General features: G+C 45.8%; 1 protein-coding gene across 3 annotated transcripts; it reads right to left on the reverse strand.

Moving 5' to 3' along the window:
- Positions 1-2,502: 2,502 nt before the first annotated feature.
- Positions 2,503-22,577, reverse strand: PEX5 (peroxisomal biogenesis factor 5). Of its 3 annotated transcripts, none has more exons than XM_075842929.1 (16): positions 21,856-22,577; positions 21,628-21,774; positions 21,021-21,056; positions 20,156-20,288; positions 18,589-18,699; positions 17,627-17,726; positions 17,160-17,250; positions 15,022-15,141; positions 13,507-13,581; positions 12,734-12,853; positions 12,232-12,375; positions 7,873-7,943; positions 7,592-7,792; positions 6,812-6,977; positions 5,697-5,854; positions 2,503-4,788 (listed from the first exon to the last, which is right to left on the reverse strand). In XM_075842929.1, the coding sequence occupies exons 2-16, from the start codon at positions 21,763-21,765 to the stop codon at positions 4,626-4,628; spliced, it is 1,827 nt and encodes a 608-aa protein (XP_075699044.1). In that variant the 5' UTR covers positions 21,766-21,774; positions 21,856-22,577; the 3' UTR covers positions 2,503-4,625. The 3 variants fall into 3 exon arrangements, with proteins under 3 accessions (XP_075699044.1, XP_075699043.1, XP_075699045.1); XM_075842928.1 differs by having other exon boundaries at positions 4,695-5,246; XM_075842930.1 differs by lacking the exon at positions 15,022-15,141 and having other exon boundaries at positions 4,695-5,246.
- Between the last annotated feature and the right edge of the window lie 48 nt (positions 22,578-22,625).

Below are 22,625 nucleotides of genomic sequence, written 5' to 3' on the forward strand. Positions count from 1 at the left end.
TAAGATCACCTTACCATGCGCCCCTAGTGGCCAACTAAGAGCGCAAACAAGAGCAGAAACCTCATTAAAAGAGGTCGCCGTGAAGCGGCAAGGGGGCTTACACAATTTGATCAAAATGTTAACTAAGAACCTCGTGTTCATGTCTATACATTTCTGCCAAGCATCTACAGATCAAAGTATAAGGGTATGTTCACAAGCACTATTTACGGACGTAATTCCAGGCGTTTTACGCCTGGAATTACGGCCGAAAATACGGTTCCAAAGCGTCGGCACACATCTGCCCATTCATTTGAATGGGCTTTACGATGTTCTGTGCAGACGGTAATTTTTTTTACGCGCCGCTGTCAAAAGACGGCGCGTAAAAAAGACGCCCGCGTCAAAGAAGTGCCTGTCACTTCTTGGGACGTAATTGGAGCCGTTTTCCATTGACTCCATAGAAAACCAGCTCCAATTACGTCCGTAAAGGACGCAGCAAAAAACGCGTGCACATGCCATTACGGCTGAAATTCAGGAACTGTTTTCTCCCGAAAACAGCTCCGTAATTTCAGCCGTAACGGACGTGCACGTGTGAACATACCCTAACAAGTGGCTGTGCGGTCCATGTCTATTTCTACTATACTGATATCAGTATGTAGTGTATCCACCTAATTTTTTATTTTTCATTAGGGAATGACCTCCTAAGTGCTTGTGCTCTTATTTGGAGTGCATGGTAAGGTGAGCTTATTCAATGTGTTCACATGTTGTGGTGGTGTCTGTTGCTGTGGTGCTGCGCTTGTGGGGGTACGTGGCTCAGAGCCAAGGAGGCTCGGTATGGCCTGGCATCATGGGTCATCATGGATTTTGGGCCTCTGGGTTGCTCCCTCTGAGAGAGCGATGCTGCAACCTATAGAGTAGGGACTCGCTTAAAAGAGGTCGCCGTGAAGTGGCAAGTGGGCTTACACAATTTGATCAAAATGTTTACTGAGAACCTCATGTTCATGTTTATACATCTTTGCTTGGCAGCTACAGATCAAGGTATAACAAGTGGATGTGCGGTCAATGTCTAGTTCTACTATACTGACGTTTAATTAAAAGGCTATGTACACCTGTCAAAACAATTTTTTTTCCCCCCCCTTCATAAGTGTATCAGTGTGTTTGGGGCAACTTTGTAATTCATTTTTATTAAAAATAATTTTTACTTTCTGAGCTACAGCTGCTTTGTATCCTGTATACAGAGCAGCTGTATCTGGCGCTGAGACCTGAATCCATCAGGTCACCAGGACTGATGGGTTGATCCACCTGTTATCTATCACATCTAAGGCTTCGTTCACATCTGCGTCAGGGTTCTGTCAGACCTTTCCGTCAGGGGAACCCACGAACGGAAACCATAGCTTTCAGTTAGTATCACCATTGATTTCAATGGTAACGCTTCCGTTGCTAATGGCTTCCGTTCGTCTCCATTCCGTAGGGTTTCCGGTTTTTTGAGGGAATCCATAGCATAGTCGACTGCGCTATTTATTTCGTTAAAAAAAATACGGAAACCTTACGGAACTGAGACAAACGGAAGCCGTTAGCAACGGAAGCGTTACCATTGAAATCAATGGTCATGGTAACGGAAAGCTATGGTTTCGTTTGGTTTTCGTTCGTGGGTTCCCCTGACTGAAAGGTCTGACGGAACTCTCGAACGGAGCCCTGACGCATGTGTGAACAAAGCCTAAGTTATGAACTAAGGTGTGATCGGTAACAGCTCGATCCTGCATGTCTGAGACACGCACAACCCGCTGGCACTGAACCTGTCCGTCCCTCTGATCTGACGGATTCAGGTCTCGGCGCTAGATACAGCTGTTCTGTATACACTATACAAAGCAGCTGTATCTCAAAAAGTAAAAATCATTTTTAATAAAAAGTTATTAAAGTTGCACCAAACACACTGATAAACGTTTTATGAACGAAAATAATAGTCTTTAAAGGTGTACGTAGCCTTTAATAGCCACACCATGTAATGCTACATTTCCCCTGCGGGGACTGCGGTGCCTTGATGAGGCTTCCCCTGGTGATCAGGCGATCACCATGCTGACTCCACTTTAAAATGGGGTTGCCTTTGTGAGATAACCGATTAAGGGGCATGTTCACACAGGGCGTAAAAGTACACAGCGTATCCGTCCTAGAACCCGCAGGGAATTCCATCTGAAAAACTGCACCAAATTGTGATGTCGATTTTCGGGCAGAATCATCTTCAACGGAAAATAGTGCTACGAAAAAAAAAAGCCATTACTTACCCCTCGGTTGGGGTCCTAGTGAGGCGTCCCTCTGTTCTCCGTGCAACCCGTTCCCCTTTGATGGCGCTGCGGTCCATGTGACTTATACACCCTGTTATTGGCTGCAGCAGTCACATGGGATGAAACGTCATCCCAGGGGGCCGGACTGCTCGGAGAACAGAACATTTGCGAGTCCAAATGTTAAGGAGTTTTCCAGATTTATAGAAATAAGGCTTAAATATTGTGTGAATTATAATACAAGACATTTTTAGGTTATTTATATTTTATTATTACAAAAATTGTACAGTTGAATATTCGACATAATTGAGTAACCGCGCGATATCTCCGCAGCGCTCCTCCCCCTCCGTCCTGCAGGAAATTCTTTATGAAACCAAGAACGTCGTCATTACTGCTTGTTACATCTCACAATCCGCACAGGTATCGTCCGTTTTTTTCCAGTAGAACCACGGGAGGGCCGGGTAATGCAAACGCTAAAATGTGGCCTTAGAGGGAGTTGCTATTTTCAATTCCAAGGTGGCGGCTGTTTTTGCAAACCGGATCCTATTCTGCGTTGGTGAACACTTGGAGCAGCATCTCAGCGACTCGCACTAGTTGCCAAGAAACGACTGCAGAAGTGTCTACCAAGACGGCGGTGGTCCTGCTGTCAGTTCGGTGGCGGTCCTGCTGTCAGTTTTGCAAAAATAGCCGCCCCAATGGAATAGGAAAATGGCAATTTCTCCTTATTGCCCCTTTTCTTGAATCAAAAAATGTTTTATTAAAGAATTTCAGACAAAGAAATCTCCCCATTCCCACCCGCATCCCCCCTTTTCTCAAACAAAAGGCCTTCAATGATGGTAGCGACCTTCCGATTCGCCATGTCGTGCATTTCCTCCAATGATGTTGTCAAGACCAGTCCACAGCAAGGAAGTACATGCCCCCCCCTCACTCCACGGGTTACATACGGTATAATCATGAAGTTCATATGTAGCAGAAATATAAAACATTCAGGTGCTAAACAGATCCAGGACACGGCCTAGATGTACAATTGGATTGTAAGTATCAGAGAGCCAATGACTATTGAGCCCTCAACACCCTCACACCAGGAAAGTGTTAACCCCGGGGCACCTACCCCCTAACAAAATCGTTGGCACCAAACCCGGAACGTCCAACCAAGGGCGCCATAGGTCTCAGAGTTTGGCAGGGCTACCCTTCTTTCCATATACATTTTTTTTTATTGCCCCTTTCTACCCCACTTATGAAGATACAGGGCCATTGTTTTTCATGCGGCCTTCTTACCCGGTGCAGGACTCATCATTATAGGGACGGGGAGCTGAGCATTACACAATCATCATGGTCTGTCTGTCTGTCCAGCATGCGGAGTCAAACCGGAAGAAGAAAAAAGAGACCCTCTGTGTTTATAAGGGGGGAGGGGTAAGTAAGGAGAGTGCGGACTGTTGGATCTGGAACTATTTTTGTGTAATGCTGGAATATTGCGAAATCTCCCCAGTGTCTGTTCCATAGATGTGAGCGTCTATAGCGCCACCTCCAGGCCGTGTTCAAGAGGAATTCTTCTAACGTGAGTTGCATCTTATTTTCTATAATGGCCCTTGTCACCATTACATGAGACGAGAACCCAGAACACTACGTCTTACTCACATCTAGGACCCCCGGGTAAGACGTTTCCTCCGTATCTGAGTATGATACGTCAGCTAATGGCGGTCCAGTACTACCCGAGACCTAACCCATGAGGCGTGGAGCACCGACTATGTATAATAAGACTTAATGTATTACTACCTGAATATAAATCGTACCTACGCTACAAGTAAGTGTTCCTGTCACCTACATACAGGGAGCTCTGGTATTTTAACATGGAGACATTGCATAGATATGTGTTAAATGTACAAGCGCAAACAATGAGGACCCCCCCCCCCCAAAGTACTGCAGATCAATCAGCTGCATCTTGGTAAGACATGGTCTAGCTGTGTTACTTCAAGGAGTGCCTCTGACTGGAAGGGGCCGGTCAGCTGTTTCTTACAACTTTGCATTGTGTAGTTCCTCCATTGTTCCTCCTGGAAACTTATGAATAAATTGACAGCTGGGTATTACCATTCCTGTTGTCAATGGGGGGTGTTTCTACATAATCTGACACTGTCCTAGTCAGTACTGATCATGTGAAGTGATAGAACCCAGTTGTCATTTTAGTCTTACATTTGCTGGAGGAATAACAGAGGAATGGCAAAATACATACATCCTATTTACTATGCCACACAGGAGGGCTGACAGGTACTCTTGCAGTCACATTAAGCTTTATGCAGGTACTAGAATTAAAAAAAAAACCTAATGATTCTGATCACCGGTTATAATGTCCTGGAGGAGGGGATCCCTTTGTCAAGTACGGACAGGAACTGGGTGACGGGAGGTGAAGACGCCCATTGGATGAGCAAGAACAATGTTTGTGGCCAATGTTGTCAATCCACTCCTGATAGATGAGCCGTGTATGGCTGGAGAGGTCCGCAGTGACGTCCGCTGGCAGCCATGTAATATCCGTCTCCTGATACCAGGTAATTAAATAAAATCAATATGTTAATTAGAAAAATCATCTTTGTCCCTTCATCCCTGTACCAGCCAATGGAGTGAAAGTTGAAGCCTTCGGTGAGAGCTTCAGGGGGAGGGTAATATGTGGTTCCGTTTGGGTTTTTACCCCAGTCTATAGAGTCTTAGTGCATGGTTGTGGGTTCTGCTTTCCCGATACATTGACTGTTACCTCCGAGCATGCACTCACACGGCAACATGTCAAACTGCGGTCATTGCGCAGGGGTGGAGGGAGGCGGAAACGCTGCCTGTAGAGAGGCTAGATCCCGGGCATCTGCTGCAGCGTACAAACTACTCTGTCCTAACATGGATAGCGCCATCCGCAGGGTACTCCAGATATTGTCAGACATTGCCCCTCCAGGGCCTCCGCTCTGCTGTTGCATACTGAGAGCCTCTAAGAAGTGCTCCACAGCCTCCCTGTAACAAACATGAGGAGGAGGGGGGGGGGGGGGTATAATTTAAATGCAAGTTTCTGTATTACTTAAAAAAAAAAAAAAAATCTATAAAAATCTACCGTTTTGCGCATACAGCTCCGTTGCAGAACAATGTGCCTTCATGACTATGATCTACACGAATTCTGTGTGGTCTGATCCTGCAGCTTTTTTTTTTTACCCAAATAGAATAGACCCCTTACTCCACTACACCCCATGATAACCTCACTAGAAGAGGGAGCACACATGACTGTAGGATCAGACTACAAAAGGGTTTGTTTGCAGTCTGTAACCATGGAAACCCACAGGTCTGCATAGGAGCTGCAGGCACAGAATGGAAGGAGATTTTTTTTTTTTTTTAATTAGGGCTATTTTATTTATTTTTTTAAAAATTGTGCACCCTTGTAACTTAACATTTTAGGGTATTCTTCCTCACCTGTGCGCCCCCAGATTAATACAGGCAATGCCCAAGTTGTATCGGGAGCGGATGAAGCCCGGCTGCAGTTGCAGCGCCCGTCTGTAAGCCTCCACCGCAGCCTCGCTGTCATTACCATTTGCCAGAGTGGCTCCGAGCTTATTCCACAGTAAATAGTCCTGCAGACGAGAACTCTATTATCACAGCAGTCGCCACACAACCGCCATTTATAAAACCCTCAAGGAGTAAAGTTCTTTTAATCCGGCATCCATGACAGCAGAGTATCGGATACTAATTTAAAGGGAAACTGTGGTCTTAACACAGGTGACTGTGCCGGATCTACTTTTATGCAGAATGTTTTTATGACCCAATAGTCAGCAACAGTGCACTTGAACTATAAGGCCCCACGCACCCGACCGTCATTTTGATACGCAATTGCGGATCAAAATACAGATACAATGATTTCTATAGCGCACAGACTTCCCGTATATTTTTTTTGGAAGGTGTCCGGGCCGTAGAAACTATCCGCAAAAATTTTTTTTTAATTTACGGACCATGCTCCTATAGTTTAGAATGGGAGCACGGCCCGCAAACGCAGGTAACTGTCCGCGGCCATCTGTGCCTGTAATCACGGTCATGTGCAGAGGGCCTAAAGCTGCTGCTGCCGCCGTTCCCCAGTGCTTGAGGTTAAAGGGCGGATTCACACTTAGTACTTCTCACAGCTGAGAGTCTGCTCCAGATGCAGACAAATCTCTCCCTGATGTTTGTTACAATCCGTGCAGGTCTAGTGGATCTACCTGGAGCCCAGACTGGACACAATTGTTACATACCCTCAGCTGTGAGAAGTATTCGGTCTGGTGCATAAAAAAGTAGGGTCACGCCAGCCCAGGGGCTGAGCGGAGTGGCAAGGTCTGGAATAAAGCCATGCAGGTAACAATCTGACGGGGCGATGTGCTTTACTAGCCTGCGACCCCTTTATTGTGGGGAAGAGGGGCGCTCCCAGAAGTCAGACCCCCACCAGTGACTACGTTATGACTTCGCTTACTATGGTAGGAAACCCTGATAATAAACCGCTGCTATTGGACCGTTTCTAGTGACGCCGTTTTTATTCTTGATGTCTCGTGTGTTCTACTCACGTCCGGTCTCTGACTCAGGGCGGCCGTGAAGCAGTCGACAGCTTTCTGATACTCCCCGCTCAGGTTAAAGAGAACCCCAAGTCCACACTGAACATCGGGATCCACTTGAGTTGGATCCATTCGAACAGCAGAAAGGAACAACTCCCGAACCTCGGAGAACAGGGAGCTGAAAGCAAAAAGACGACACATGGAAGTTACACTGGCCAGATTGTATAATGGAAAGGTCTGAAAGTTTCTAATATACTCAAGATTTCTACTTGCTGTCAGTGAATTGGGAAATTCTTGTTTGTATCCAGGAGCTAAAACCTGTACTGACCTAATACTTCTCACAGCTGAGGCTTTGTTACAATTGTATCCAGTGTAGAAAATCCTCTGTTCTCCAGGCTGATATATTTAACCTGCACTGATATTGTAACAGACTATCAGGACAGGAGAAATATTTGTTCTATTAGCTCTGTCCGGGCAAAAAAACGCAAACGCTTTCTCTGCCTCTCATTGATTTTAATGGTAGGTCAGAGGCAGAACCGTTGCAAGAAAGAGCATGTCGCTTTTTGGGAGGCTGTTTCTGACTTTTTTGGCGTTGGAAAAAAAAACTGGGCCTATGGGTGTCACAAGAGCCTGAGAGCTCATTGAGGGGCAGAAGCAGCAACAAATCGGGCACACCTTTTCTTCTGCCCCCCCCCCCCCCCCATTTGGCCCACTAGGGCGGCACATTGCACTGAATAGACTCCCTTTATGCTACAAATATACATTAAACCCCACAGCTCAGCCTTCACTCACTCCGACAGTAACGTCCCCAGAGATTTTTTCCTAGCAGCTTCTCCGGCGCCGCTCTCCACCTTTAGCAGGTGGTTGTATTTGGGGTTGTGCCGCAGCCACTCCTGCAGAGTCTCGCACGCCTGCTGTTGGAGGCATTCGTTGGTAAAACTAACAGCCAGCGCCATCAGGGCGTTCTGATTGTCAGGCTTCAGCTCGAGGCACCTGGAGGAGATGAAATTCACAGGGTCATCCACATTGCACGGATGAGGGAAGTGAGAGTCCAAAATGAGAAGTGACCTCACCTGCGGAGAGCGCTGATCGCTGCCAGCTCCTGCTCATTTTCTGCCTGAGTGGTGCCCAAATACTGCCAGGCCTGGAACATACAGGGAGAAAAAATAACAGCAAACATCAGCACTACTAGAGATACGGAGTTTACACCACACAAGCCCTCCGAGGTAAGTGACCAATGGATTAAAACGGTACCCCTTTATATATTAAAAGGGCAACACCAGACAAATTTGAGAATCCAGGTTTGTCTCAAGTTGTGAAAATGAAGAAACACACCCCAAAATCTATCACCCTCTTTCTCCTGTTTTCAAAAATACCCACATTGTGGCCCTAATGCGTTGTTTGGACACACGGCAGGGCCCCAAAGGAAGGGAACACCCGGAGGCTTTCAGGACTCATATTTTGCTTGAAAATATTTTAGGCCCCACTGTACATTTGGAGAGGCTTTGAGCTGCCAGAATGATAGAAACTGCCCATAAACGACCCCATTTCGAAAACTAGACCCCTTAAGGTATTTATCTAGGGGTATAGTTAGCATTTTGACCACACAGGTTTTTCGCTAAATATATTGGAATTAGTCTGTAAAAATTAAAATGTACTTTTTTTCTGAAACAAAATAGAAATTTTTATTATTTACAAGGAATAACGAAGAAAATGCACCCCAACATTTGTAAAGCAATGTCTCCCGATTACAACAATACCCCATATGTGGTAATAAACGGCTGTTTGGACCCACAGCAGGGCTCAGAAGGGAAGGAGCGCCATTTGGATTTATGATTTTGCTGGAATGGTTTTCGGTGCCATGTCGCATTTGCAATGCACTGGAGGGACCAAAACAGTGGAAACCCACGAAAAGTTACCCCATTTTGGAAAAACCTTTAAGAATTTTTTCTCGGGGTATAGTGAGCATTTACACCCCACGGGTCTTTTGCAGAGTTTATTAGAATTAGGGTGCGAAAATTAATATCAACATTTTTTCCACTAAAATGTTGAATTTTCTCATTTTCACAAGGGATAAAGGAGGAAAAAAACAACATATTTTATAAAGCAATTTCTCCCGAGTCCGGAAATACCCCACATGGGGTCAAAAGTTTTTTCATTAGAAATGAATTAACCCTTTCAGGACTGATCCAGTTTTTGCTTTCATATTTTAGATTTTCACTCCCCGCCTTCCAAGAGCCATAACTTTTTTATTTTTCCATCAATAGAGCTGCGTGAGGACTTATTTCTTGCGGGAGGAGCTGCAGTTCTTATTGGTACCATTTTTTGGTACAATATACTGCAATACTAATGTATTGCAGTATATTGTTATTCTTACAGGCTTCTGTAACAGAGCGATCGCTGTACCTGTCCGTTAGTCCCGGGTGTCGGCTGTAATACACAGCCGACACCCGCAGCTTATGGAGCGGGCTCAGCACGTGAGCCGGCTCCATAAATCAACCGCCGCACCATGACGGGCAATTAAGTCATAGTGCGCAAAGAGGTTAATGCGCAGCGGATGGTTCAAAGTGAAAATTGCAATTTTCCACTGATATGCCATTTTAGTGCATAATATGTTGTGCCCAGTTTGTGCCACAGAAGACAAATACCTCATAAAACGTTAAGCGGGTTCTCTCAGGTATGGCGACGCCATATGTGTGGGCGCAAACTGCTGCTTGGGCACGCTGCAGGGCTCAGAAGGGAGGGAGCGCCATTTTGCTTTTGGAGCGCAGATTTTGCTTGGTAACTGTTCTGTTTTGGGTTTCGCTGGTATTTCAGTTTATAATGTGGGGGCATGTGTAATCTGTGCGGAGAACATCAGGGCATAATAAGAGGGTATAATAATGCAGTAAATAAATAATATTTCATAGCTATGTGCCCGGTGTCGCACTGATAAATGGCGCCCGATCTTATCCGCTTTTGGACACTCTGCACATTTTGCATCGCCATATTCTGAAAGCCAGAACTTTTTTATTTTTTCACCACCGGAGCTGCGTGAGGGCTTATTTGTTGCGGGACAATCTGTAGTTTTCATTGGTACCATTTTGGGGTACATGCGATTTTTTTTTATCACTTTTTATTCAATTTTTTTGCAATCCTGAGCAAAAAACAGGAATTCTGACACCGTTTTTTAGGTTTTCTTTTTGCGGCGCTCACCGTATGCTATAGGTGACATTTTTACTTTATTCTGCGGGTTGGTACGATTACGGCGATACCATATGTTTATAGGTTTGGTCCTTTTTTTTAGCGTTTGCACAATAAAATGACTTATTTATAAAAAAAAATTCTGTGTCACCGTATTCTGAGCCGTAATTTTTTAGTCAAAAAAGCTGTGTAAGGGCTTGTTTTTTGCGGGACGGATAGAAGTTTTAATTGGTACTATTTTCGGGTACATGCGACTTTTTGATCACTTTTTATTCTTTATTTAGGGAGCGGTGGTGACAAAAAAAATTGTGATTCTGTCGTAGTTTTTTATTGATTTTTTTGGGGTGTTCATCGTGCTGGAAAAATAACATTATAGTTTTATAGTTGGGGTCGTTACGAACGCGGCGATACCAGATATGTGTACTTTTTTAACGTGTTCATTTTTTTCCTATAATAAAAGTCTTATTATAGGAAAAAAAGCATTTAGTGTTTATAGAACTTATAACTTTTATTTTTACACTTTTTTGAAAACATTTTTATTACTTTTTATTACTTTTTTAACTTGTCCCACTAGGGGACACTTAGTCTTGCAGCTTTGATCGCTGCTAGAGTACATTACACTACACACGTAGTGTAATGTACTCTGTCATTGTGACGTGACTGTCACACTGACAGGAAGCAGAGGAGGAACGGCCGGAGCCTGTTCCTACGAGCCTTCCGTACATGGCCACCCGGAGGTCATTATCTGACCTCCGATTGCCGTGACAAGCATCGGTAGCCCCCACGATCACTTCGTGGGGGCTGCCGATGTGCTTCAAACCACTTAAATGCGGCGACAGCAATCAGTCGCCGCACTTAAGGGGTTAACTGCTGAAAGCAGCGGCGATGGTCCGCTGTCCGGCGAGACTGATGTCTCAGCTGTCTAGGACAGCTGTCAGCGCGGGTCTGTCACTCTGTGTTTACACAGAGTGACAGTTTGAAATGCGGACGAAAATGAACGTCATGGTGCGGGAACTAGCAGCCGACCATGACGTTCATTTTCGTCCTTGGTCGTTAAGGGGTTAAAGTTTTTCACCAACACGGCTTTGAGCCACTGGTGAGCAGTTGGGTCTTTTTGGGGTTCACCCTATGTGGCCACTTTATTCTATACAGGTGTGCGCAGGACATCACCTCGGTGGTCCCATGGCAGCCCACAGGTGCACGGCCAGAAGCCACATCAATGTCAAACCTGAATTTGGGTTAGAGGTGAACATTGCTGAATTGTGTATGTGATGTTTTTGGTACTTTGGTCAGACCAGTGGTTAATCTGTAAACAGCGGAGATTAACCCTATGTTTGCAGAATAATCAGAGCATTTTCCTGTCTACACTGAAATGTGAGGAGGCAGACATATTCGACAAATTTCTCAGTAATATAAAACAATTTTGGGGACATGACCGGTCTTGTCCCCAAAACATGCTTCATTGTCGCCGTACCTGGATTCCAGAACTTTTTTTTTTTTTTTAATTGTCGAAAAAATGGTCTGGAGTCCGGGGGATGGTGGAAATATATGGTGGCAATTTTTTTTTAGGGGGACATGACAGGCCCTCTTTAACTAGGTACTCCAGGAGACCCCATGGACTGCAGAACAACCCTGTCTGGGACAGAAGAGGGGGGGGGCTACAGCTTTGTTCATCCTGAGTTTCCTGGTTCATCTCACCAGAAGTGCTGCAATTGATAATTAGACACAAAATTACACCGTGAAACTGGCCTAAAGAGCCGCTTGCAGATTTAGCACTTGGCACATCAATGAATGAAATCTTAGGTAAAAAAATATATGCAGCATTTCCGCCACAGACCGGGCACAATGCGGATTTGAATAAACCCCATTCACTTCCATTGCGTTGTATATTGTTGTGGAATTTCGGTGCGGATTCGGCAAATGATGCGAAATGCGATGTGTGAACGGAGCCTCGGGGCAGTTTTACACAGCAATGAGTGTGGAGGACGATCAATCATTAATAATGATAGTTTGTCTCCATACACTTTGCATATTGTCGTCGGCACATACTTTGTTTACCACGGAGAGGCGCTGCCAACAAGCGACCATTTTTTTGGCCGCATAAAACATGCGATCAGATCTCTGCCCTGTACTAACGATCGCTCACTCGCCCGATCAAAAGGGAGAGCCGTGTGGGGGAAGGGAGAACGATCACCGCAATATAGTACAAGGTAAATATTTTCACCCATGACCCAAGATCTTCCTTTTACCTCCATGTGCTTGGGGTCTCTCTTTACAGCAATTTCAAAAAGTCTCACGGCACTGGGGAGGTCTCCTTCCCGAAGACGTTTTAGACCTTCTTCAAATGGCTGCGTCTCCTCCGAAAATGGATTGTCATCCTCAAAGGCGTATCCCTGGTAGAAAACACGGCCGAGAGGTCATTCAGGAAGAAAGTAGGGACAACAATGTAAGGGAATCTCCAACTTTTAACGCTGAACATTCTGTTACGATTTCTTAATATATCTTTATAAAGTTTAGATTCTCTGATACAGAGCTCCAAATATTCTGCATAGACAGAGGTAAATAATAAAATGCATTCTTGTAGTCACCACTAGGGGGAGCTTACTGTACACGGTTATACATTGAACTCAATAATAAATCTGTATGCAGTGAGCTCCCTCTAGTGGAGGCTGCAGTCAGACAGAATGTTATCATGTAACTGTTTATGCAGGGGATTTGGAGCTCTGTATCAGGGGCGGGTGAGTTTGTCACCTTGTCATAAGACTTGGCAGACAAGTCCTGGAAATCTGAGAGCCATGGATGCGCCTCTGCGTCCCTCTTGGTCATCTCCTCCCATTCTTCTTGCAGCTTGTCCCAGAAATCGACATCAGCCTGTTGGAGGAAACATCAGAGAGCTGGAGTTACTTTTTACTATTCTACGAATCAATAAAGGAAAACTCCACCCAAACATTTAAAGACCAGTCTGTGGCGGAAAGAGACGTCTCCTCTGAGATACAAACTGTACATATGAACAGTGTATTACAGTAAAATTCCTTTAATCCAGCCTCCATAGGCCATGACAGGAGCCAGATTATCCCACTTTCTGGATTATCGGATGGCTTTAGAAAATTTTAAAAATTATTTGCAATGGTAGAGGAGAAGTTTGTAAGTTCTGGATACGTGAAATTCCAGGTCCTCCTGCTGTGCCGGATGATCGGACTCTTAGTTATCGGATGCTGGATAAGAGGAATTGCACAGTACGCTATTGTAAACGGCTTTCGCACAACCACTACCTGTGAACACACCCGATAGAGCCGTGGTCTACAACCTATTGCTCGGTAGCTGTTGCAAAACTACAACTCTGAGGACACCCTGACGGGGTATGCTGGGAGTTGTAGTTTTGGAAAACACCTGGAAAGCCACAGGTTAGAAACCACTGCCTTATAGGGACCAGCAACAATCACCAAAGTCCATTTCTATCAGGACAGGCCATTGCTTGGTTAAATACTCTGTGCTGCTGTGAGCATTATGATTTGAATGTTTACCTCTACTGCAGCCTTTGCGGACTCGAAGTCTTTCTCCATCGGGGCGAACTGATCGACCCACTGTTCAGACGCAGCCTGCAGAGATGATGGTAAGGGCAGCCACGTCGAGAGAGAGAGAGAGAGAGAGAGAGTAAGAACCATGAGTGTTAAAGTGTCAGCATGGCACACAGACATCCCAAGCAGCAGGAGAGCGCCAAGAGGCCCGACTATGAGTGAGACATGGCTATACTGAACAATGTCCGCCTAAGAGGTGGAACGTGTGTAAAATATGTGCAGCGTTATATATACAATATTTACATGGGTCCAGTAAATCATGGGTATGTGTTATGAGCCACAAAATTCCTAAAGTGCCACTCAAATATGAAATGACCCCCTCGTAGATTCATATCCCCCCCCTCCCCCCAGCACCGCTGCTGAAAAGAGACGGCTGAGTGGCCACCAAAAGTGACAACCTCCATTGTGAGCCATAAATGTACTCAGTAGTTGTCACTTCCCTGCCCCCATTACTCTTGCCAAGTCATACATTACCCAGCAGGGGGCGACAATGAGCACAGGAGAAAGCGCCTACCAGGATAAAGAGACTAAAGATGGAGCGCAAAATTCAGAGGCGTCATGGGAGAGACAGATTTACAATTGAAAAAAAATTCCAGCACTTCTGGAAAAACACATAGCCATGTTTTACTCAGCAGAAAAGCGACTCCACATACATATACGATGGGGCATAGCAGAGAAGGATGTATAGTGGTGGTCTACAACCTGTGCATCTCCAGCTACTGCCAAACTACAACTCTCAGCATGCCCGAACATCTTCCGACTGTCGTGAAAGAATGACTCTCCGCATGGGCAGACAGTTGGAGCATGAGAGTTGTAGCTGCACCACAGCTGGAGACCCACAGGTTACAGATCAATATTAGTGAGAGGAGATTTCCAGCACTGTGTAGACCAAGCGTAACCATTATATAACGAGTTCTCCAACTTTCTGATGGACTTTGTATTTCAATTTCTCACCATTTTTAGATCTCTGCTTGCTGTCAGTAAATGGGAGCATTCTGGAAAACATCCCGAAACGAAAAAAAACTATCCTGCGCCAAAACAGGTCACAGCTGAGGGTTTGTTACAATTGTATCCAGTCTAGACAACCCACTGTGAGCTAGACCAACAGCATAAATCTTTCTCCTGCACTTATGTACAATGTATCAGCCAGGAATCCAGAAAGTTTAGCTCAGAGAGGATTATCTAGAGCGAATACAATTGTAGCAAACCCTCAGCCCTGCAGAGTATTAGGTCTGTACAGCTTTTCAAGAATGTTCTCATTCACCGACAGCAAGCAGAGATAATGGAACTGCATAAATCATGTTGGAAAGTTGCAAAACTTTTCGATATACAATGATTAATCTTTAATTTACATAAAATTGGAAAACCCCTTAAAGCAAGATGTAAACACAAAGGACAGCTCTGCGTCAGATTTCACTATTGGTCTCCTTCACCCCCACACGCCGCGCTGCGGGTCACTACCTGCTCTTGTATAAACTGTTCTGACCACTGCTCTGCCTGCGAGACCGTCTGGGAGGGAGCGCTCGGAGTCTGCGAAAGAGACACCTCCCCGTCTCCTATCTTCCTTACAAATTGTAGGAACTAACAGAGAAAGAGAGACGGAGATCGTGACATGGACACACGGATGCAGATAAGAAACAGGAGAAAGGGGGGGTAAATGAGATGAGCTGGATTTGTTGGGGACACAAGGCCTTCAAATGTTAAATAACAGTAGCAAACACTTCAGGGCCACAAATTTAGGTGGTACAGATTTTTTTTTTGGGGGGGGGCCTTAAACTGATTTTTAATTGAGGGCCACATTATGCCGCTCTAGGGTGCATACATAAGTTGGTATATAGGCATCCCACCCCGTATACACTACAAACATCAGTGTATAATAAAGAGGGTCTCTGTGCTGCTACCCTGTGGTCATCATTGGTACAGCAATTAAGAAAATTAAAGCATCTTTTGGAAAATAACTTGACTCCAGACATCAGTCAGTCTGTCTAAAGGCGCCCACAGTTATGATAATGATTTGGCAATCCCGTTGTGATTGAGCGATCATTTTCGTTGTGCGGTAAAGTTCAAACAATTTTAAAAATCTTATTTAGAATTTACTTTTATTGATTCTACCAGCAAATTGAATGGAAACATTGTAGCAATTATTGCAGCAATTGGAACTAATGGGGGGGTTTTAAAGGAAATCCAGCAGAAAATGGACTTCTTATAGATACATTTGGAGGAGTCTGTGGGTTCGGAGCACTATCTGTTTCCAAGGAGCTGCAGAGAACATCTTTGGACCATGGATTTTGGTTACTGGAAGTCATTGTACTTCATTGATTTTAAGTTCTAGAGTCAGGGGTATCCAGTGATTGTACCAAAGGGGTCTGGGTTCTGTAACGTTTTGGAAATCTGGGAATGTTCACTCCTAGACACCATATTTTTTTTATTTTAATCATAATATGTCCAACATTTTTTAGCTGATAGATTTTTTAATTATTTATAGCACTCAGAGCTCAGTTTTCCTGATACAAAGCGCCAAATCCTCTGTATAGACACTTACATGCTAAAATTCTGGCTCCCTGCAATCACCACTAGGGGGAGCTTTGGGCACATTGAACTCAATAATTAACACAGTATGCTGTAAACTCCCTCTAGTGGTGGCTGAAGGAAGACAGAATTTTATCGTTTACTGTAATTCTACAGCTCCAAATTGCCTGCATAGACAGAGATCGGAAAGACGGAGCTCCGACTTCTATAAAAATAGATTAAGAAATTTAAATCAGCAAAAAATAGTCATATCCGGTGAAATAAAATTGATGGCCTATCATCAGGATAGGCTATCAATATCTTAGCTGTGCGGGTCCAACTCTGCTCAACCATTTCCCAGCTGTTTGAAGGAGCCGTGTTGCTCCGGCGAGCGCTGCTGCCCAACGCCGCCATTCTTAGCGGCGGTGCATAGTATTACAGCTTCATATGATTTAAGGGAATGGGAGGAAGCTGAAATACTCTGCACCGCCGCTATGAATGTGACATGTTGTAATTAAATGTTGAAATTAAGGGGAAGCAGTGCTCGCTGCGGCCCATTCAAACAGTTAATCGTCAGGGATGTCGAGACTCAGACCCCCACTGGTCAGATATCGATAGCCTATCCTTAGAATGTCCATCAATTTTATAAAGGGGTTTAGTTTAGAAAACCCATTTTCATACACCCCATTAGGGAATTCTGGGTTATTATAGGGGGGTCCTCTATCCAGGATCCTCATCTCTTGGTCAGAATAGAGAGCGGTTACATAGAGCGTCTCTCTCTGAAGGACCAGTCCTGTCCTGTTTTATACAGATACCTCATTGATATGAATGGAGATTGTGTAATGCCTAACTTCCCCTGTGGTGGCGCTGCAGGGAAACTGAACACTTACTGCAAGGTTTTATCACAGATTAGAGATGATCTCTGGGGGTCCCAGCAAGGGGACACTTTGTGATCAGCTTATGGTCTAACAAGTAGGGATTGTTCTAATGTCTCATTAATCAGACAATTAAAATTAACATAAAATTCAGGTAAAATACATGAAAAATGCAAAAACAAAGAAACCCGCCCATTACCCCCTCCCTCCCTGTACCTGGCTGTTGGTTAGTTTGGGGTCGGTGACTTGGGAAAGAAGAGATTTTGCCTCTTTCTGCAATTTGTCTTCAGGCTGATACTCTTCACTCCTAGACAGGGAGGAGAATTAGAGTTAAAGGGGACACGTCACCATTTCTACTCCTATGAAATAAACAGAGGAGTCTAGACAATGTTGAGGGGTCATTGGTCTTTAGCGGAGATCGGAGCCCTGAAACCTTTTTTGCTGCCAACGCAAATTATACCGCAAGAATCCCAGGCAGTCCTGGTCTATAGGTCATGTGATGCCTTCTAGCCAATCACTTGTAGGTTGTTTGGGACTACTTCAAGCAAAATTTGCATTGGCAGCAGATAGGGGCTCCCATCTCCCCTATAGATTGAAGAGCCCCCTAGTATTGTCTAGAAAAATATAGGAAAAAGTAGTGACATGTCCCCTTTAAGACAGAGGGGTTTTATGCTGCCACATACCATTTTTCTGCCATCGCTCCCTCGCTCTCTCCCAACCACAGTTTCTCCTCGGATTGCTGGAGGTATTCCTCTGCCCAGCGAGATGGGGATGAGTGGGGATCTGTGGAGAAAGAAGATAATTAATGAGGCAAACCATGACTGCTATAATCACCACTCCACGCCATAGGGTCACATTGCAACGTCACATGCAGCCGTGGCAGCTCACTGACCGTCCACATCTACATTTAAGTGCCCCTGTCATAAAACAAAGGCTCCAAAACACCAACATCTACAAACGGTCTATAAAGTGTTAACGTGATTCCCTTATATTTATAGAGGCCCAATGACAGTAGGAGTGCCGCTTCTTTACACCGTAGTCGTAGTCAGAGCAACATGTCCTGCAAAATTACTGGAGTGACTACAGTTATGGAGAGTGATGCCACCTACCCTAGGAAACACAATGCAGGTGTGTGGGGGGGGGGGGGGATGCTCCAGGTACAGATTTCTATTATGGAGGCACTGTACTAGGCGGACTCTACTATTGGGGCGCCGTCCCGGGCCGGCTCGGTTATAGGGGCGCCGTCCCGGGCCGGCTCGGTTATAGGGGCGCCGTCCCGGGCCGGCTCGGTTATAGGGGCGCCGTCCCGGGCCGGCTCGGTTATAGGGGCGCCGTCCCGGGCCGGCTCGGTTATAGGGGCGCCGTCCCGGGCCGGCTCGGTTATAGGGGCGCCGTCCCGGTTATAGGGGCACTGATGTGGTTGTCACTGTAGTGAAGGCAATGGTATTAGCTCCGATTTGGGGCAAGATGTGCTGGTAATATGTAAACAACATAAATAAATGAATAAGGTGGCACCTGCAAAATTTGACCCGCACAACTGAAGATCTGCGCCCATCCCCCTTCACTTCTTAATGATTGTGGCTTGAGAAACTCTTCCATAAGGATCCTCGGGCAGATTTCACATGATGACGGGTAGATACCTCACCTGCCTGTTCAATGAACTCCCGGCTCCAGTCCTCTTCTTCTACCACCGGTTCTTGCTCCAGAAACTCATCAGTCCAGTGTTCCGAGAGAGCGAGATCTGCAACACCGGGAGCTACGGGACGAGCCAGGAGAGAATAGAAAATGGATCATTTCAGATGGAGACAGCAGAATGTGTAAATCAGGGAGGTGGTGTATATATATATATATATATATATATATATATATATATATATATATATGTGATCTGGCCTCATACAGTGCAATACCTCTCCTCTTAATGGACGGACCCTTCCGCCTTAATGCAATTTGAACAGTCACCCACATCGACACAACATAATCAAACCAGAGACCTTGATCTGTAGAGATCTGTTTCGGCCTTATAAGACTCATCAGCACAGAGAATCAATCTGATCATCCATGCGAAGTGCTGACAAGGCATATAAGGCTCCTCCTGGAGGGAGATATTTACTGTGCCAATGACATGTTATTTTTATTTTTTGTGGAGGAGCTACTCTTTCTTCCCCCTAGCGCTGAAATCAGAATCCTTTTCTGTTCCGATGAGATAAAAAAAAGTCTGGAACATATCGGTCCAGATCTCTTTCTGATTCATTATATAATGAAAAGTTCTGCAACTCTAAGATACTTTGTTTTTCAATGCCTCACGATTTACAAGATCTCTGCTTGCTGATAGCAAAGGAAAACATTTGTGGCATAAAACCCGTCCCGATTATGTGCTGCTCCCACAGCAGCAGGGCTCGTTAGAAGACAGAGCTCTGATACATTGTAACGGTTTGCACCTGTGTCAGTTGGACATGATCAGAACAGATTTTTAGTACAGGGGCGCTGAGCCTCTTCCGCACGGCGTTCATATGGCTCCCTAGTGTAAAGCTCCACAGCCTCCATGCATGGCTGTACAAGCTCCTTCGGGTGCCATATGTACAGAGATATTCTCCCCTAGGAGCAATGCAATAGAAGTGCATGGTCTAAAATATGTTTTCAGTCACTGAGTGCAAGCAGAGATCTTGAAAAGGAATTGGTACACAAAATATACCAGAAAGTTGTAGAACTTTTTATTTTACAATGATAAAACTTTATGGATATGACACACGGAAGACCCTTTAAGGAGAAGCAGTGAGAACAAGACCCCTGAGACCACTTACCAGGGGGTCGCCTTCAGACATAATCTACCTATGGCCACCTACTCCTGAACGGTCGTAGGAACATGACTGAAGATGCCATTGGTGGAGGTCTGGGAGCTGGGGCACCCTCTAAATCCCCAGATTAAGTGGCCATGGCGCTTTCACTGGAAATATAGGAGATCTGCACTGAATGGAACAATTTATAGAAGCCGATCAGCACGATCATGATCACTGTGCCCCTCCGCTGCCCGTCAGAGGCGTCACTTGATGCTCGAGGCTGCTAATCAAAACTAACAGGGCCACTCACCCACATGCCATTTAAAGTGCTGGGGTCTTATGTGTCACAGGAGTCTTTGGGGGTGCGACTGATACCCCTGCAGCATAGAATCAGAGCTGGGTGCGGGCTGCGTCACCCACCATCGTTCTTACCTCGGAGCGGTTGCGGGCGGAAACTGCTTTGCTCAATTTGCTGCATCTCTGCCAGGAGTCCGTCCATCTTAAACGTGTGGGGGGCTCGAGTATGCAGGGAAGGGGCACGGGACTGCAGGAACTCAGACACAAGCTGGAGACAAAGGGGGGAAAAGAAGACGACGGATGAGGGACAAACGCTTAAAGAGCAGCGCCACTAAAATAAAAACATAACGCGGTCATCTGTCAACTTGCTAAATATTATATTCAGATATTTCGGAAAGCTGGGTGACAACCAGGATGGAAGTCATAATGGCTCCCACAGGTGGCGTCACCCAGCTTTCCCAGAGTCCTGAATGGCAAATCTAGTTATACAGTGCTACAGAAGCAGGGAATGTGTCTGTGCCATATAGGAGCCTGGGAGCCATGATTAGAATCCCCTTCGGATGATGTAACGGCGGCCATATTGGTTGTCACCCAGCTTTCCCAGAAACAGATATAACGGCTGAAGATAATTTCAACAAGTTTACAGAAGACGACTGAAGGATTTATATCTATTTTTGTTAATTTAGGGGAAATAAGTGAACCCCTTACACTGCAAACACAGGATGCAAGTATTCAACCTCCTTAAAGGGCCACTAACACCTCAGCGGTTATAAGAGGAGCGGACGAGATCTGTCACATATATGGAGGGTTCTCAGCACTGGACATAAAGTAGTAATCAGGAGAACATTACAGTCAGTCTCCCCGAATCCTGAAATGGCTGATAACAGGGAACACTAGCTTGTATACAACTACACAGCAGATGGACTTTAGGATTACTGTCCCTTTAAGACTGCTTATTCAATGCCCAGAAGCGGTGGTATAATCCTATAGAAGATCTCACCTCATCTTCTGTAGTTTCTCCAAGAGGCTTCGAGATCTGTAAGAAAAGAGAAATAACAATTAAAAGGAGTCTTCGGATTTTTGGGTCATTAAATCTTAACTCCTCGTGTTCTGCAACTTTCTAATATACTTTGTTTCAGTTTCTCAACATTTTCAAGAGGTCTGCTTGTGGTCAGTGAGTGAAAAACACTTTACAGACCTGATACCTGTACAGACCTAGATCACAACTGTAACAAACTCTCAGCTGTGAGAAGTAAAAATGTACAGGTTTTTAGCTTCTGGGCGTAAACAGGAATGTTCCTAATCTTGGACAGTAAGCAGAGATCTTGAAAATGGTGAGCAATTTAAACACAAAAAGGTATATCAGAAAGTTGCAGGCCTTTTATGATCTGTAGTCGCGTGGGACTTGTAGTTCCCCTAGAATGATCTACGACTGATACAGACAATGCCACTCCACCTGATGACACGTTCGTGCGCCGCTACAGCTGTCAATGGAGCCGCGGTGATGGCGACATATTGACCGACTTAGGGGGAACTAGAACGACGCGCCCACAAAACGTACGCCACAAGTTACCGGGTAACAGGCATTTTTTGTGGGGTTCACTTACAGTGGTGGCTCCCGAGGGCCAGGCCACACTGGGCAATCCTTCCTGCCGCAGACCTTTATCTTGGGTGAAGTGACCCGTCAGCTTCATGAGGGGATTGGCACCCCCACATTCCGTGTCCACCAGTCCACGCATCGCCATGGTAACGGCCTGCAATATAAAGAAGCAACATGTGAGACAGGCTCCCCCAGACAGAACATTCCCCCTCCAACAAGTCCGCCTCCCCCATACCTGATGTCTCCCAGCTGGCACTACCCTGTGTCACCCCCGTCTGATGGGCTCCTTCTCTCTGTGCCACCGTCTATCTCAGGAAGCGGCTGTCACTCTCTGCCATGTAGCTGTCGCTCTGGCCCCGGCTGTCGCTTCCTGTGTCTCACAGTCAGAGTTCAATGGGAGGAGAGACAGTTAAAGGTACAGAGATCAGGGGGAGGAGTGAGAGAGAGACTGCAAGTCACAGTATGGAGGGAGATAGCCGGGCACAGGGAGGAAGAGACAGTCCAGGACAGTGAGGAAGGAGGGACACCCGAGCACAGGGAAGACCAGACAGGACAGAGAGGAAAGAGACAGCCGGGCACTGGGAGGAAGAGACTGCCAATCATATATGGAGGGGGAGGAGAGAGACTGCCAGTCACAGCATGGTGGGAGGAGGGAGACTGCCAGTCACAGCATGGTGGGAGGAGGGAGACTGCCAGTCACAGCATGGTGGGAGGAGGGAGACTGCCAGTCACAGCATGGTGGGAGGAGGGAGACTGCCAGTCACAGCATGGTGGGAGGAGAGAGACTGCCAGTCACAGCATGGTGGGTGGAGAGACAGTCGGACACAGGGAGGAAGAGAGAGACTGCCAGTCACAGCATGGTGGGAGTAAAGAGACTGCCAGTCACAGCATGGTGGGAGGAGAGACAGCCGAACACAGGGAGGAGGAGAGAGACTGCCAGTCACAGCATGGTGGGGGGAGGGAGACTGCAAGTCACAGCATGGTGGGAGGAGGGAGACTGCCAGT

The sequence above is a fragment of the Rhinoderma darwinii genome, chromosome 11 (assembly GCF_050947455.1).
Source record: "Rhinoderma darwinii isolate aRhiDar2 chromosome 11, aRhiDar2.hap1, whole genome shotgun sequence".
Classification (NCBI taxonomy): domain Eukaryota; kingdom Metazoa; phylum Chordata; class Amphibia; order Anura; family Rhinodermatidae; genus Rhinoderma; species Rhinoderma darwinii.

Excerpts from the sequence above, each read along its gene's own strand:
- PEX5 (XM_075842928.1), bottom strand. The coding sequence starts at position 21,765 with ATGGCGATGCGTGGACTGGTGGACACGGAATGTGGGGGTGCCAATCCC. Across the intron at positions 21,057-21,627 it reads GGCCCTCGGGAGCCACCACT|ATCTCGAAGCCTCTTGGAGA; the intron begins GTAAGTGAACCC and ends CTTTTCTTACAG. Across the intron at positions 7,944-12,231 it reads GAGACCCCAAGCACATGGAG|GCCTGGCAGTATTTGGGCAC; the intron begins GTAAAAGGAAGA and ends TGTATGTTCCAG.